Source organism: Molossus molossus, unplaced genomic scaffold (assembly GCF_014108415.1).
Source record: "Molossus molossus isolate mMolMol1 unplaced genomic scaffold, mMolMol1.p scaffold_m16_p_11, whole genome shotgun sequence".
In the NCBI taxonomy this organism is placed as follows: Eukaryota; Metazoa; Chordata; class Mammalia; order Chiroptera; family Molossidae; genus Molossus; species Molossus molossus.
Genome location: NW_023425346.1, coordinates 71,153,559 through 71,167,626, shown reverse-complemented (window position 1 = coordinate 71,167,626; position 14,068 = coordinate 71,153,559). Strand labels below are relative to the sequence as shown.

At 37.4% G+C, this 14,068-nt stretch overlaps 1 protein-coding gene across 1 annotated transcript in view; it reads right to left on the bottom strand.

Annotated features, from left to right (window-relative positions):
• Nucleotides 1-14,068, bottom strand: part of TTN (titin) — a 272,606-nt gene that overhangs the window by 116,411 nt on the left and 142,127 nt on the right. Inside the window, exons 154-168 of the mRNA XM_036253264.1 lie at nt 10,496-10,579; nt 10,102-10,185; nt 9,935-10,018; nt 8,031-8,114; nt 7,835-7,918; nt 7,664-7,747; nt 7,437-7,520; nt 7,218-7,301; nt 7,004-7,087; nt 6,793-6,870; nt 6,306-6,389; nt 5,752-5,838; nt 5,411-5,485; nt 1,495-1,614; nt 107-175 (exon numbers count right to left, since the gene is read on the bottom strand). Coding sequence (XP_036109157.1) covers nt 107-175; nt 1,495-1,614; nt 5,411-5,485; nt 5,752-5,838; nt 6,306-6,389; nt 6,793-6,870; nt 7,004-7,087; nt 7,218-7,301; nt 7,437-7,520; nt 7,664-7,747; nt 7,835-7,918; nt 8,031-8,114; nt 9,935-10,018; nt 10,102-10,185; nt 10,496-10,579 — 1,269 coding nt within the window. The remainder of the gene's footprint in view (nt 1-106; nt 176-1,494; nt 1,615-5,410; nt 5,486-5,751; nt 5,839-6,305; nt 6,390-6,792; nt 6,871-7,003; nt 7,088-7,217; nt 7,302-7,436; nt 7,521-7,663; nt 7,748-7,834; nt 7,919-8,030; nt 8,115-9,934; nt 10,019-10,101; nt 10,186-10,495; nt 10,580-14,068) is intronic.

The following is a 14,068-nucleotide window of genomic DNA, read 5'->3' as shown; positions in this document are numbered from 1 at the left end:
GTGATTATTTTAAAATTTTTGAAGCGAGAACATTCTAGAAGGCAGAGAGAGCAAGGAATCAGATGAAGGGATACTGCATATGAATGCATTTTCCAGACTGAAATACCTTTCACAGGGGCAAGCTCCACTTTTTCTGGAACCTCGGGTTTTTCAGGAACTTTCTTCTTTGCAACAGCTTTAAAGAATATGATCTTGCTTTAATTATTTGTATATTTAGATTAACTGAAGCAAATTATTAAACACCTGCTCCAAGAACCAAAACCAAGCTTTGATTATAACCAAAAAAGCATTAATATCAGCCAAGAACAGCCACCATAGAGCATACAAGAAGCCTTGAAACCATGAAAACAGATTGCAGTTTTATTCCAAAGTGGAGTAGTAAATTAAAGTCTGGTTTAGAAGAAAGATAATTTTGATTTTTGCAGAAGAAAGAAAATTTTCTTTGAGTATAAATTGTGTATTACAACAAATGTATTTACGTGTGTGTTCTTATAGAGTATCAACCAACACATGGGTAGCTTTACAAGAAGTGATCACTTTTTCTGTCTGACTTAAAATGCCAAAGTTCCCCCTACTGGCCAGGAGGGTTGTCGAAGGCAAGAATCACTAGAAATAAAGTCTTATTCTGGAAGATACTGGCTTCATACGTATGTATGGAGAATGGGTTCATCTAAGATTATATCTAGACAATTTTAGATTGGGAAATCTCATGCTACCACAAATAAGATAACATTTTTTATTAAAATAAAAGAGTAATATGCTTTTGCCAGTTTGTTTCAGCTTTTAAAGATCATATTTTAAAGATGTTATTAAAATGAAGTAATATTGCATCAATTCAAAGTTTAAATGCAAAAAAGAACGAAGGGAATGTTTAACAAGTTTAAAATGGGAGGAGATGCTGAATATCAAATGTATCCATAGTCACTCTGTCTATGTTGAGCATGATCACAGAAAACAATTTGGCTTTTATTAAGTTGCAAAAGAAAAACAATGGAGGGGACCAGTGACAGGTCATTTATGTGTTTTCCTTTCTTGGTATATGAGCACATATCAGCCATTGGATGCCATAGCGATATTACTTATAGTAGACTTGAAAGCACATGAAATTCCTTAAGAACAAAGATTTGGCTTTTGTATAAATTTGTTACTGCAATATTAAAAATATCTTGCAAACGTTTCTTATACATTTCATGTGCATAAGATCCCAAAGATATGCATTGCAATCAGGCTTTGAAAGCAGAACCATTCTCCACACTCTGCATCAAAGAGTTAGTTGGACAGATGTCCAGGATGAAGCTAACAAAATGCACTTTCTGACATTTGGGGCAACAGGCACAGCCTGATGAGGCACCCCAGCAGCACAAAACACAGGCCGTTATGCTGGTCCCTAAGCTTGATGACCTCTGAAAGCACACACTTCTAAAAGTTCTTGCAAGCATCATTTCAGATGACTGGAGAGCAGGTTAATAAAACTTTGGAAGCGGCATTTTGTACCTTTAAGCTGGAATGCTTTCTCCTTCACGTCTTCCTTAGGTGCAGCAGCTGGAGGAGCTGGGGGCTTTGGTTTGAATTTTGGTTTCTCAATAACCTTCTTTTCAGGTTCAGGTTCAGGTTCTTAAAAGAGCGTTTCAGGAATGTCAGTATATGCAATATATCAATTAGTATGTGGATGTATAGTGTGTTGAGTTGAAATTTAAATATATATAATAAGGGTTTGCTTTTTTGGATACATAATATTAGTGTCCAACATAAAACATAAAACAGTGTCCAACATAAAACATAAAAATATCAACATGGTACACAAATGATGAGAAATATAGCAAAAACATAAATAAAAACAACAAAGGAAGCATCCACGTAAGCCACACTGACATGATACAAATAGTACAAATTACATGGATACATAAAAGTCAGATGCACATTTAAAACAGTAAACCTTACAAATGCAGAGACCTACTATACAAATAGAACAACATAAAATATATATACATAAAGATGAAGATATGATGATGAAGATTTAAGTCCAATTAACTGAATACCTGGAACTGGTATTTCTTCTGGCTGTGGTTCAGGTTCAGGTTCTTCAGGTTCAATATACTTTTCAATTTCACGTTCTTTAAAGAATGTTGACAAAGGATGTGAGATTGTAGGGAAAGTTCTTCGCAAAGACCCATACACATTTCACATAGATGTAAAGATTACGGCCACAAAGAAAATGTACAATTCATACAACTTCACTTTTACAGGAAAAGAGACAAGATTTCTATTTTCTTATATCTGAACTTTCTATTAACCACTTTAAGATGTATGTTGATGGTAAATGAGAGGGGAGTAGGGAATGAGGAACTGGATGAAAGAAGGTGAAGAGATTAACCAAAGAACGTACATGCATAACCCATAGACACAGACAACAGTGTAGTGATGACCAGAGGGAAGAGGGGTGGGGGCGGGGTGGAGATGGGCAAGGAGGGGTGGGAATGGGGACATCTGTAATAGTACCAACAATAAAAATAGAGTTAAAATCCATTAAGCAAAAGCTAAGGCAATCTAAACAAAGTATGGACTTTTAGGTAATAATAATGTATTAATATAGTTTCATAATTATAACAATTGTACCATACTAATATAAGATGTTAATAATAGGAAATACTGAGTATGGGAATATAGGAGAATCCTGTGTAGTATCTTCACAATTTCTCTGTAAATATTTGTTCTAAAATAAAATTTATTTTTTTAAAGTGAAATAATAATTAGATATTGGTTTACCATTTGAGGAGCCAATGCAATTAATTCTTCCAGTTTTGACTCAATGAAGTGTATCTTTTAGAATTTATAATTACCACCAAGAATAATTAAATTAATGTCTCAAATTCTACTTCAAAAGAAGTGTAAGTATTTGAAAAATGAAATGTGCTGGAATGCTTTTTTGGTAGCATGTCAAGAAGAAATTTCACCTATAAATACCTTTGTATTTCTAACAGGAGTTTTCAAGAGATTAAAAAAATATATATTTTCATAAATATACCTTCAACAGGGGGAGTCACTTTTCTATCAATTGTTATGAATGTCTTTTCTTCATATATTACTTCCTCAGAAGACTCTTCAACTTAAAAAGACACAGTATTTTATTAGAATACTGCAATTGCTGAACTGCAACACATCAACCTTGTTAGACTCTATAAGATATTCTTCAAATGACCCCAAAATATCAATAGCTCCACTACTTAAGACAGACAACAGATAAATACACAAGACCTATCTACAACCACAGCAAGATGATAAAGACACTTTTCATCTTCTCAAGATTTATGGAGAAGCCATATACCTTGGACAGGAGGAACTTGTGGCTCTTCAGGGAGAGGAACAGACACTTTCTTTTCTGGGATGGCTTCCTTGGGCACTTCAGGCACTTTAAAGATATTGATTGTTTTTACTATTAAGAATTTAGAAGAATTTGCAAGATTCTGCAAAGAGCAGGCAAAGAATACAGGGGGGAGAACTTCATCTTACAAGACTTCGTGGGGAAAATAGTGTTGGAGCATGGCACCCTTTTGGAGATCCTCATTTTAAATATCAGTCTTCTCAGCCTTCTTTATTTGCTTCTTTTCTTCTGTGTACCCTTAAATGTAGGTGTTCTCCACTGGTCTAAGTTGGATGCTTTTAAAAATTGGCTCTACATCCTTTGAACAATCACTCTGCACTCTCAAGTCTTATTTCTGTGTGGGTGACTTCTAGATCTACATCTCTGGTCCTGGTGTCTTTCTTAAGCTCTAGATGTACATTCCCAACTTCCTTACTTGAAACGTGAAAAATCTATTCGCTATCTTATTTCTAATATCAGTTCAGGGACCCAGTGAACCATCCTCATGGCCATCTAGCCTTATAATCATCTTGGGCTCCATTTCCCCAATTGCATTGATAACAGACACCAACTCAATCTCCATCTCTCAGATTCAACCTTCCTTTTTCATTTCTACCACCACTGATCTTGTTTTACTTTTAATGACCTTGAATAACTGCAGTGGCTGTTTACTAGTATCACTGTCTTCCAAGAGCTTGAACTGACAATAGTTATGTTTTTGAAGCCCAACTCCTATTAATTTATACATCTGCTTCAAAACCTCTGAAGCTTCCTACTACTTAAGAATGAAGTATACACCTTATACTGACATTCAAAGAACTCCAAAATATGATATGACCCTCATTGTTCTATCCACTTTTATCTTTCAATATATCTCTCAACCAATCTATACTCAACTTACATACACTTCTTTGACAACCCTGAACTTCCTAGACTAATATTCAATAGCTATATGTAAAAATCCATCAAAACTTAAAATTATACTTTTTTCACACAGCATTCCCTGATGCCCCTGCCTGAAATTGATCTTTCCTTACTCTGCGTTTCTGTAGCCATTTATTCTCACTTTGTAGGTGTGTTCACTTCCTGTCTTGTATTAGAGTTTTGCTGTACTTTCTTCTCATAAGATTTAAATTGCTTGAAGACAGGACCAGATAATATCATTTTTAGTACAGTGCTTTGTTAATGGTAAAAATTTAACAAAAGATGCTGAATTCAGCTGCTTTACACATTGTGTGAGAGAAGATCCTTTTCTACCACACGTAACCATGTCATGGCACAGCTGAATCTCATTCATTTTTTTCTCCTGCTTATCTGTCTCATTTTCTGTCTTTGCCCTCATTATTTTTTTCTTTTTAGTGTGAAAGGTAATTTTGCATAAACTTATACTATTATTTTTTTCCCCTGAGAACCATTATTGAAGTGCTCAGACAGTGTTCAGAGAAATAGACAGTTTTCTTCATACTAGGTACCTTTTTCTCGAAGGGCTTCTCGTTTTTTGGTAACAGGCACAGGTTCTTTCTTTACTGGAACAAGTTTCTTGGGCAGCTCAGTCACTTTGAAGATATTAGTTTTATTTTAAAAAGAGTATTAAAAAGCATTTGAAAGCGTTAAGAATAAAGAATCTATAATGAGTGGAGCAGCATTAAATTAATGAAAACAAAATGAGGACATTTTTGTCCCTAGTTATGTAATAATGAGGACAATTTATTGGATTCCAATTTAAGATATCAGAATACTATTTTTAAAAATCATGATATTAGTAATGATGTGAATACCTTTAACTTCTGGTGTTTCTGGCTTCTTAACAGTTGGGACTTTCTTCGGTGGGACTACTTTCTTTGCCATCTCAGGTACTTTAAAGATATTAGTAGCATTTAATAATATAGCATTGCAAGATGCAATATATACACATTAACTTGACAAGTCTGTTCAACATTATAACATATGGGTAACGGTTAAACACATAATACAACACAACACAGAATAAGAGAATTTCAGACAGCACACAAAAATGAAGTAAATATCGATGTCTTTGATCATAAGTACCTTTAGGAGCTGGAGCTTCGGGTTTTTTGATAGGAACTTTCTTCTCGGGAACAATCTTCTTGGGCTCTTCAGGAACTTGAAAGATAGGAATTTCTTTTAGAGTCAGATGATTGTAGTGAAAAGTTTAATACTAATGAATGAATTAAAAATCACATCTATTTTGATTATGCACATTGTAAAATTCTGGACCAAAATGTTATGTGCAAATTACTTTTGTTCTTGCCAGTGAAGTCAAATTTTAAGTCAGGAGATTAAAGACGGACATTTTTACCGTAAAGAAGATATACAATGACACACACATGAAATGCTGATTTTCCCACATAGTGGGTGCTGCCTGGTACCTGCTGGCGCTGGGGCTTCTGGCTCTTCTTCCACAACAGGGACTGGCGCCTCCTCTTCGGGAGCAGTTTCCTCGGGTTCTTCGTATACTTTAAAGATATTGTTAATTTTAACTCAATGTGTGAAACAATGTTCTAAAGTACACAAAACACTGAACACCGTAAATAGCAATTTCGACTTCTCTTGTTTTAATTAATATATTTCTCTTATTTGTGTGAAGATGAAATCGATCTCATTTTCACTGACTTCTGTGTCTATTGACTTGAATGCTTGGAAAGCCTTTTGATGTTTAATCTCCTTCCCAGTCATGAGTTCTCCTGTGCTGTGTATGTTAGAGAGCTCTGTTTAATACAGCTTGCAATGCCCTATGTGGATACTGCTGATGGATAACTTAAAACAGATTTGAGGTTGGAGCTCATTAAGAATGATGAAGACAAATAATTAAAGGACAGAAAAGGACCACAAGACACTAAATTAGAAAAAAAAAAAAAAAGAGGAACAAGGCTAAATTAGAAACAGCACAAGTGGCAAGCTCACTCATGGTCTTAACATGTACCTTCTGGAGGAGGAGACTCCACTTTCTCGGGAACAGGAACAGCTGGTTTCTCTTCCAGGACAGGTTTCTTTGGCACTTCTGCTACTTTAAAGATATTAGTTAGTTTTACTTCTGGGTAGTTGAAAGGACATGAAATGTATACCACATCTAGTTCACACGTAGTTCAAATAGCACGGACAGATGCAAGAACAAAATTCACAATGAGGCCAATGATCTGTTCTTTGAAGTACACAGAGGAAGGAAACGTGGCCTATAAATGTTAACAGAACCCCATTAGTAACCCTTCCAATGCTCGTAATAGATGTTTTAGGTTTTTAAAAAATAAATCGATGATGTTATTTAAAAAATGTAAATCCCAACCATCCAGAACACCAGGTTTGTAGTTGTAAACACACGAGATTTGAAAAACAAAAGGGCTTCCTATAACAAGTGACTTCTGAGACCAAGACTGAGCACTTTTCTGCAGAACTTCTTTAGTGGCATGTACCTTTAGCTGGTGGGACTTCCGGCATTTTGGGAACAGTGATTTTCTTCTCTGGAACAACTTCTTTTGGAACTTCAGGCACTTTAAAGATATTAGTATTTTAACATTATGGAGAATAGCTAGTACACATTTATCACATTTACACAGAACAGAACACTTTTTAAGAGTTGGAGGCTGCATCCACCCCCATCAGATGGTGGGCTGCTACGTGTACCTTTGGCAGGCGGGACTTCCGGTTTCTTTAGAACCACTGGGGGCACTTTCTTTTCAGGAACAACTTCCTTAGGCACTTTGGGCACTTTAAAAGATATTAGTAGTTTTTAGCTCATAGTTTCAATGACATATGGGAGTCATTAAGTAGCACAGTGAAACATAACATTTTAAAGACAGACATTTTTCTGTAGGAAGCTGGTGGCAGTGAAATATACCTTTCATCGGGGCTGGTTCAGGCTTCTTGGCAATGAGAGCAGGTGGTTTCTTTTCTGGGACAGGTTTCTTAGGCGGCACAGTCACTAAAGATTTTAGAATTTATGTTTTAGAATAAGTGAAGATGAGTGAGGAATAAGACAAAAGCTCATAATGCCCAGGATTTTCCGGGCAAGAAGGGTGAAGTGTTGGCCAAGGCAACCTGGCCGCTGGCCCAGTACCTTTCGGAGGGGCCGCGGGCTCCGGCTCTTCCACAGCTTCAGCTGGAGGCTCTTCAGAGACAATTTCTTCGGGCTCCTCTTGCACTTTAAAGACACAAGTTCATTTTAACACTAGAACTGACTAAAGTATATGAAAGGTTTTGTAAAAAGATGTTTATAGCACTAAGGGGAGAGTTTTCTTCCTAAAAAAACCAAAAACCCACTAGTTTGAATAGTTTCACTATTACCTTCAGGGGGAGGACTTTCTGGTTTGGGAGGAAGAGCTTCAGGCACCTTCTTTTCTGGGACAGCTCTCTGTGGCACCTCGGGTACTTTAAAGATATTAGTATTTTGATGATTAGACAGAGTAAAGCCCAACGGACCGCAGTAAGCACAGTGAATAGAGAGAGGGTGACTACCTTTGGCTGGTGGGACTTCTGGCTTTTTAGGAGGCGCCAAAGGCACTTTCTTTTCAGGGACAACTTCTTTGGGAGCCTCGAGCACTTAAAAGATATTAGTAAAATTACAACCAGGAGTTATGAGACCACTGGAGCAGAGTATTTCCAAGAGCAGATGACTTATGGCTTGTTAAAACCTATGATCAGTGACAAATACCTTTAAGAGGAGGGACTTCTGGCTTTTTAGGAGGCATCACTGGTGCTTTCTTTTCAGGGACAACTTCTTTGGGAGCCTCAGGCACTTAAAAGATATTAGTAAAATTACAATCAGGAGTTATGAGACTGCCAGAAGAAAATATTTACAGGAGCAGATGAGTTTTGTCTTCTTGAACCTAAGATCAGTGACAAATACCTGTAACAGGTGGGATTTCTGGCTTTTTAGGAAGTGCCACAGGTGCTTTCTTTTCAGGGACAACTTCTTTGGGAGCCTCAGGCACTTAAAAGATATTAGTAAAATTACAATCAGGAGTTATGAGACCACTGGAAGAAAATATTTTCAAGACCGGAAGAGATATGTCTTTTTAAGCCGAAGATCCATGACAAATACCTGTAACAGGTGGGATTTCTGGCTTTTTAGGAAGTGCCACAGGTGCTTTCTTTTCGGAGACAACTTCTTTGGGAGCCTCTGGCACTTAAAAGATATTAGTAAATTCACATTTAGTAGTTATGAGATTGCTAGAAGAGAATATTTTCAAGAGTTACAGCTTCCTAAGTCTAAGGTGAGTGATAAGTACCTGCAACAGGTGGCATTTCTGGCCTTGGCGCCTTCTTTTCGGGGACAGTTTCTTGAGGAACTTCTGGCACTTAAAAGATATTAGTAGTTTTACAGTTAGGTTAATGAGGTCAGTGGACTAAAAATACTTCCAAGAGCAAGGAGGTATATTTTTTTCTGTAGGATAGGGTGGCGTGAAGAATACCTGAAACGGGTGGGATTTCTGGTGTTTTGGGTGGCGCCCTGGGAATTTTCTTTTGCGGTACAACTTCTTGAGGAACTTCAGGCACTTAAAGATATTAGTAGTTTTACACATAAGTTAATGAAGAACAATGGACTAAAACTGTGTTTAATAGCAGAAGAGATGGTTCTCTGGCCGAATGAGGTCAGGGCTAGCGCATACCTGCGGCAGGTGGAGCTTCTGTTTTTTTGGGTGGTGCCCTGGGGACTTTCTTTTCCAGGACAACTTCTTGAGGAACTTCAGGCACTTGAAAGATATTAGTAATTTTACACTAAGTTAATGAAGAGCAATGGCCTAAAACTGTTCTCAAGAATGGAAGAGATATTTCTTCTGCAAAAACGCGCTCAGGGCTAACATATACCTGTGACAGGTGGGGCTTCTGGCTTTTTGAATGGTGTCTTGGGAACTTTCTTTTCTGGGACAACTTCTTGAGCAGCTTCAGGTACTTGAAAGATATTAGTATTTTTAGAATTTATGAATAATGAAGGCATATACTGTAATAACTGTGAAGAGTACAAGACAATACTTTTCCCTCTTGACAGAGCAGTGGGAATAAATACCTTTAGCAGGTGGGGCTTCTGGTTTTTTGGGCACAGCCACAGGCACCTTCTCTTCAGGTACAACTTTTTTAGGAGCTTCAGGAACTTGAAAGATATTAGTATGTTTTGGTTAGGAACTATAAGTACGGGGGATATTGACAACATAGTTACCAAGCAATACAATTTGTGAGACTGGAGGACAATTCTGTACACAGTCTCAGACCCGCCCCCTGGAAATGGTGACTAACCAACAACATGGAAGGATAAATACCTTCAGCAGGTGGAGCTTCTGGCTTTTTGGGAGGAGCCACAGGCATTTTCTTCTCCGGGATGACTTCCTTCGGCAGCGGCACCTCGGGCACTTAAAAGATATCGGTAATTGTGTTTAGAAAAAGTGAAAATAATTGATGACTATACCATGAAATCAAACAGCAAGATATTTAGGAAAACTTTTGATTTGTTTTCCTTTGCGATGATATCACCTTTATGTAGTGGGATTTGTATATGTAGCTTTCTAGCTAGAATAGTAGTTATTTTTCTCCCTGGAATATATATAGCTTTGACTTTACCTTCGGGGGGAGGACTTTCCGGTTTGGGAGGAAGAGCTTCAGGCACCGTCTTTTCTGGGGCAGCTCTCTGTGGCACCTCGGGTACTTTAAAGATATTAGTATTTTGATGATTAGAGTAAAGCCCAACGGACCGCAGTAAGCACAGTGAATAGAGAGAGGGTGACTACCTTTGGCTGGTGGGACTTCTGGCTTTTTAGGAGGCGCCAAAGGCACTTTCTTTTCAGGGACAACTTCTTTGGGAGCCTCGGGCACTTAAAAGATATTAGTAAAATTACAATCAGGAGTTATGAGACTACTGGAGCAGAGTGTTTTCAAGAGCAGATGACTTATGTCTTGTTAAAACCTAAAATCAGTGACAAAATACCTTTAAGAGGAGGGACTTCTGGCTTTTTAGGAGGCATCACTGGTGCTTTCTTTTCAGGGACAACTTCTTTGGGAGCCTCAGGCACTTAAAAGATATTAGTAAAATTACAATCAGGAGTTATGAGACTACTGGAGCAGAGTATTTTCAAGAGCAGACGACTTATGTCTTGTTAAAACCTAAAATCAATGACAAAATACCTTTAAGAGGAGGGACTTCTGGCTTTTTAGGAGGCATCACAGGTGCTTTCTTTTCAGGGACAACTTCTTTGGGAGCCTCTGGCACTTAAAAGATATTAGTAAAATTACAATCAGGAGTTATGAGATTGCCAGAAGAAAATATTTACAGGAGCAGATGAGTTTTGTCTTCTTGAACCTAAGATCAGTGACAAATACCTGTAACAGGTGGGATTTCTGGCTTTTTAGGAGGCATCACTGGTGCTTTCTTTTCAGGGACAACTTCTTTGGGAGCCTCAGGCACTTAAAAGATATTAGTAAAATTACAATCAGGAGTTATGAGACTGCCAGAGGAAAATATTTACAGGAGCAGATGAGTTTTGTCTTCTTGAACCTAAGATCAGTGACAAATACCTGTAACAGGTGGGATTTCTGGCTTTTTAGAAGGCATCACAGACACTTTCTGTTCAGGGACAACTTCTTTGGGAGCCTCTGGCACTTAAAAGATATTAGTAAAATTACAACCAGGAGTTATGAGACCACTGGAAGAAAATGTCTTTTTAAGCCTAAGATCCGTGACAAATACCTGTGACAGGTGTGACTTCTGGCTTTCTAGGAGTCACCAAAGGTACTTTCTTTTCAGGGACAACCTCTTTGGGAGCCTCGAGCACTTTGAAGATATTAGTAAATTTACATTTGAGTTATAAGGATCCACACAGACAGAAATTACATGTACACGTCAGAAGAACTTCCCAGGCTAGCCAGGTGGCTCTTTCCACTGCCCTCCCTGTCCCACCCCGAAGGGCGAAGGGCGTCAGGAGGCCAGGAATGTACCTTTGACAAGTATGGCTTCAGGTTTTTGTGGAGGATGCACTTTCTTTTCTGGGACTTCTTTAGGAGCCTCTGGCACTTTAAAGATATTAATATTTTTACACTTAGGAGCTACAGGAATCAGTAAAAGCAGGAAACACATTTACACAGGAGAAGGTATTTTTCCCAATCTCCAAGCGTCCAGCACATGTACCTTCATCAGGGGGGCCTCCAGGCTTTTTCAGAGGAACCACATGTGTTTTCTTTGCAGGGAGAATTTCTGGAGGTGCTTCGGGCACTTTAAGAAATTAGTATTTTAACATTTAGTGTTATGACGATCAGTAGGTACAAGCAAGTATTTCCAATAGTACAAGAGCTATTTCTTCTAGAGCTTGAGGGCATGGTGATGTGTACCTTTCACTGACGGAAGTTCTCTTTTTTTGGAAGGAATTCTCTTTGCAGGAATAACTTCTTGAGGAACTTCAGGCACTTTAAAGATATTAGTATTTCGCATTTATGAGTTAAAATGGTTAATAATAAACAGTAACCAGCCAATAAGTTAGCAAATATAGTTTTCTAGAAGTGTCTTCTCTCCCTCTCTAGTCTCTGCTTGCCCTTCCCCCCAACCAAGCCTAAAGGGTTAGTGAGACCCTTGAGAAGAGGATTCGCCCTTCTCCAGCACCTAGCAGCGTTTCCATGACACCGCAGACCCTCCTTACTAAGTATGTGTTGAATGAATACTTTTAATTGGAGGTTTTTCTGTTTTGATAAATTCAGCTGCAAATATTTTCTTTTGAGAGGCTGCTTTAAAGAGATTAGTATGTTTAGGGTTTATGGAGAACATCGGAAAAACAATTTTAAGAGCAGACGACAGATCATTTCTTCCTCAGTATCTGTGCAGAAATGACGTATACCTTTCACAGGCAGAGGTTCTGGCTCTGTAGGAACATCCTCAGATACTTGCATATCAGGAACAACTTCTCTCATAGCTTCTGGTGCTTTAAAGATATTAGTATCATACTTAGAGATGAAGGGGTCAGTGGATACATTAGTGGCGTTTAACTTAATCAAAGAGATCTTTATGGCTAGAAGGGCGCTTCCTTCAAGAACTGTATGAGATATAAACTATTGAGGCAATGATTCAGGTCTTATTTGTCTTTTCTTATTATTCCTCAGCTCACTAGCACCATGTACATAACAGGCATGTATTAAATAAATGAAGGAAGGAATGATAGAATGAATGATACCTTTAGTGGAAGGTGTTTCAATTTCAGGGGGAGCAGTCATGGGTGTTTCCTTGACAGGGACAACTTCTTGAGGTGTTCCAGGCACTTTAAAGATATTAATTCATTGTACTTCAGAGTGATGAAGAGCAATGGAGTTTTAGTCATAACTTTACCTATAGGTATGTCCCAGACAGGGAGACCTCCCTGCTCCTGGAATCTGATTCTTTGGTAATAGCATGAATATTTGATTATCAGGAGTTGTTTTCTTGGTCACCTCAGGCACTATCAATATTAGTAATTTTATTCCTTGGAATGGTAGATGTAAAAAAATAGATCATGGAAAATTAGCTTCTAGAGAAAAAATTGATTTTTTAATAAATAATTAACAATGTACCTTTAGCTATAAGTTTGAGAAGAACAAAACAAGTCCTTTCTTATCTGGATTGGCTTCATTTGGTACCCTTACCTTAAGCACTTTAAAAAAGTGTTTGTTTTTCAAGTAGAGTAGAGATGAGAACAACTCCAAAATTCTAGACTGAGAAAACAATGTCAAAGTGTTTGGATAATCTTTAAACTAGAAATTATTATTCTGGATGTTTAAAACATTTTCATCTTTTGATTTACCTAAAAATATTCAAAATGGAAAAAATGTAGGACCCTTTAAAAATAAAAGACAATGGAGGAATTACTAAGTATTCAGGGCAGAATTACAACTTTAACTGATTTGGTTTTAACTGCTTTGGTTTTAGAAGACTCTCAGCTAGAGATGGTTTTCTGAAAATATTTGTATATTTAAGTCTTATGGAAAACTTATTTGAAATTTATATGCTTGTTTTTTTGGTAGTAAGTTTATGTTAATAGAAAAGCAGTTATATTATATTCTAGAATTTCAACCTCATGGAGAGTTGAATTACTGATTTCCAGTCTACAGCTAAACACCTCTGTCATTTGATGACACTAATTTCCACATTAAAGTGGGTGTGTTGAGCCAATTCAATCTAATTTTGGGGATATAAATGTTATAAGTGGTCTCATGTAGATTTTTTTTCTAGCTATTCTGATATTTTTTTTATGGACACGGTAGCAGCTATTTCTACTGAAGAACCTATCTCGGTTATACCTGCATATTATATATACATACATATTTTCCCTGGAGGTCTCTTAGATAAACTTTGTAGCCCAACTATTTCCATAAGTTAAAAAAATTTCCCCCTCTGTTTTCTCTTACATGACTCATGGGGACATGCATATACCCAATCAAAATTCTACTTTGGGGGAGCCACTTCTCTGAAATGACTTCTTTAGTAGCGTCTGGGGCTTTCAAGATATTAGTATTTTTACACGTGTTAAGTAGAACTATAATCATGAGATAAAAGTCGACTTTCTTCTGGCTTGTACCTTTTGGCGATGGTATCTTTCTTCTTCTAGTAGCAGAAGCTGGCTCCTCTGGAACACCTTCCTTGGAGACTTCCATCACTTTCAAGATATTAGTAGGTTTTAGTTGACAAAGCAAAGACATGAAGACATGACATACTAAGAAAGTTAGGTATATTAACAAATT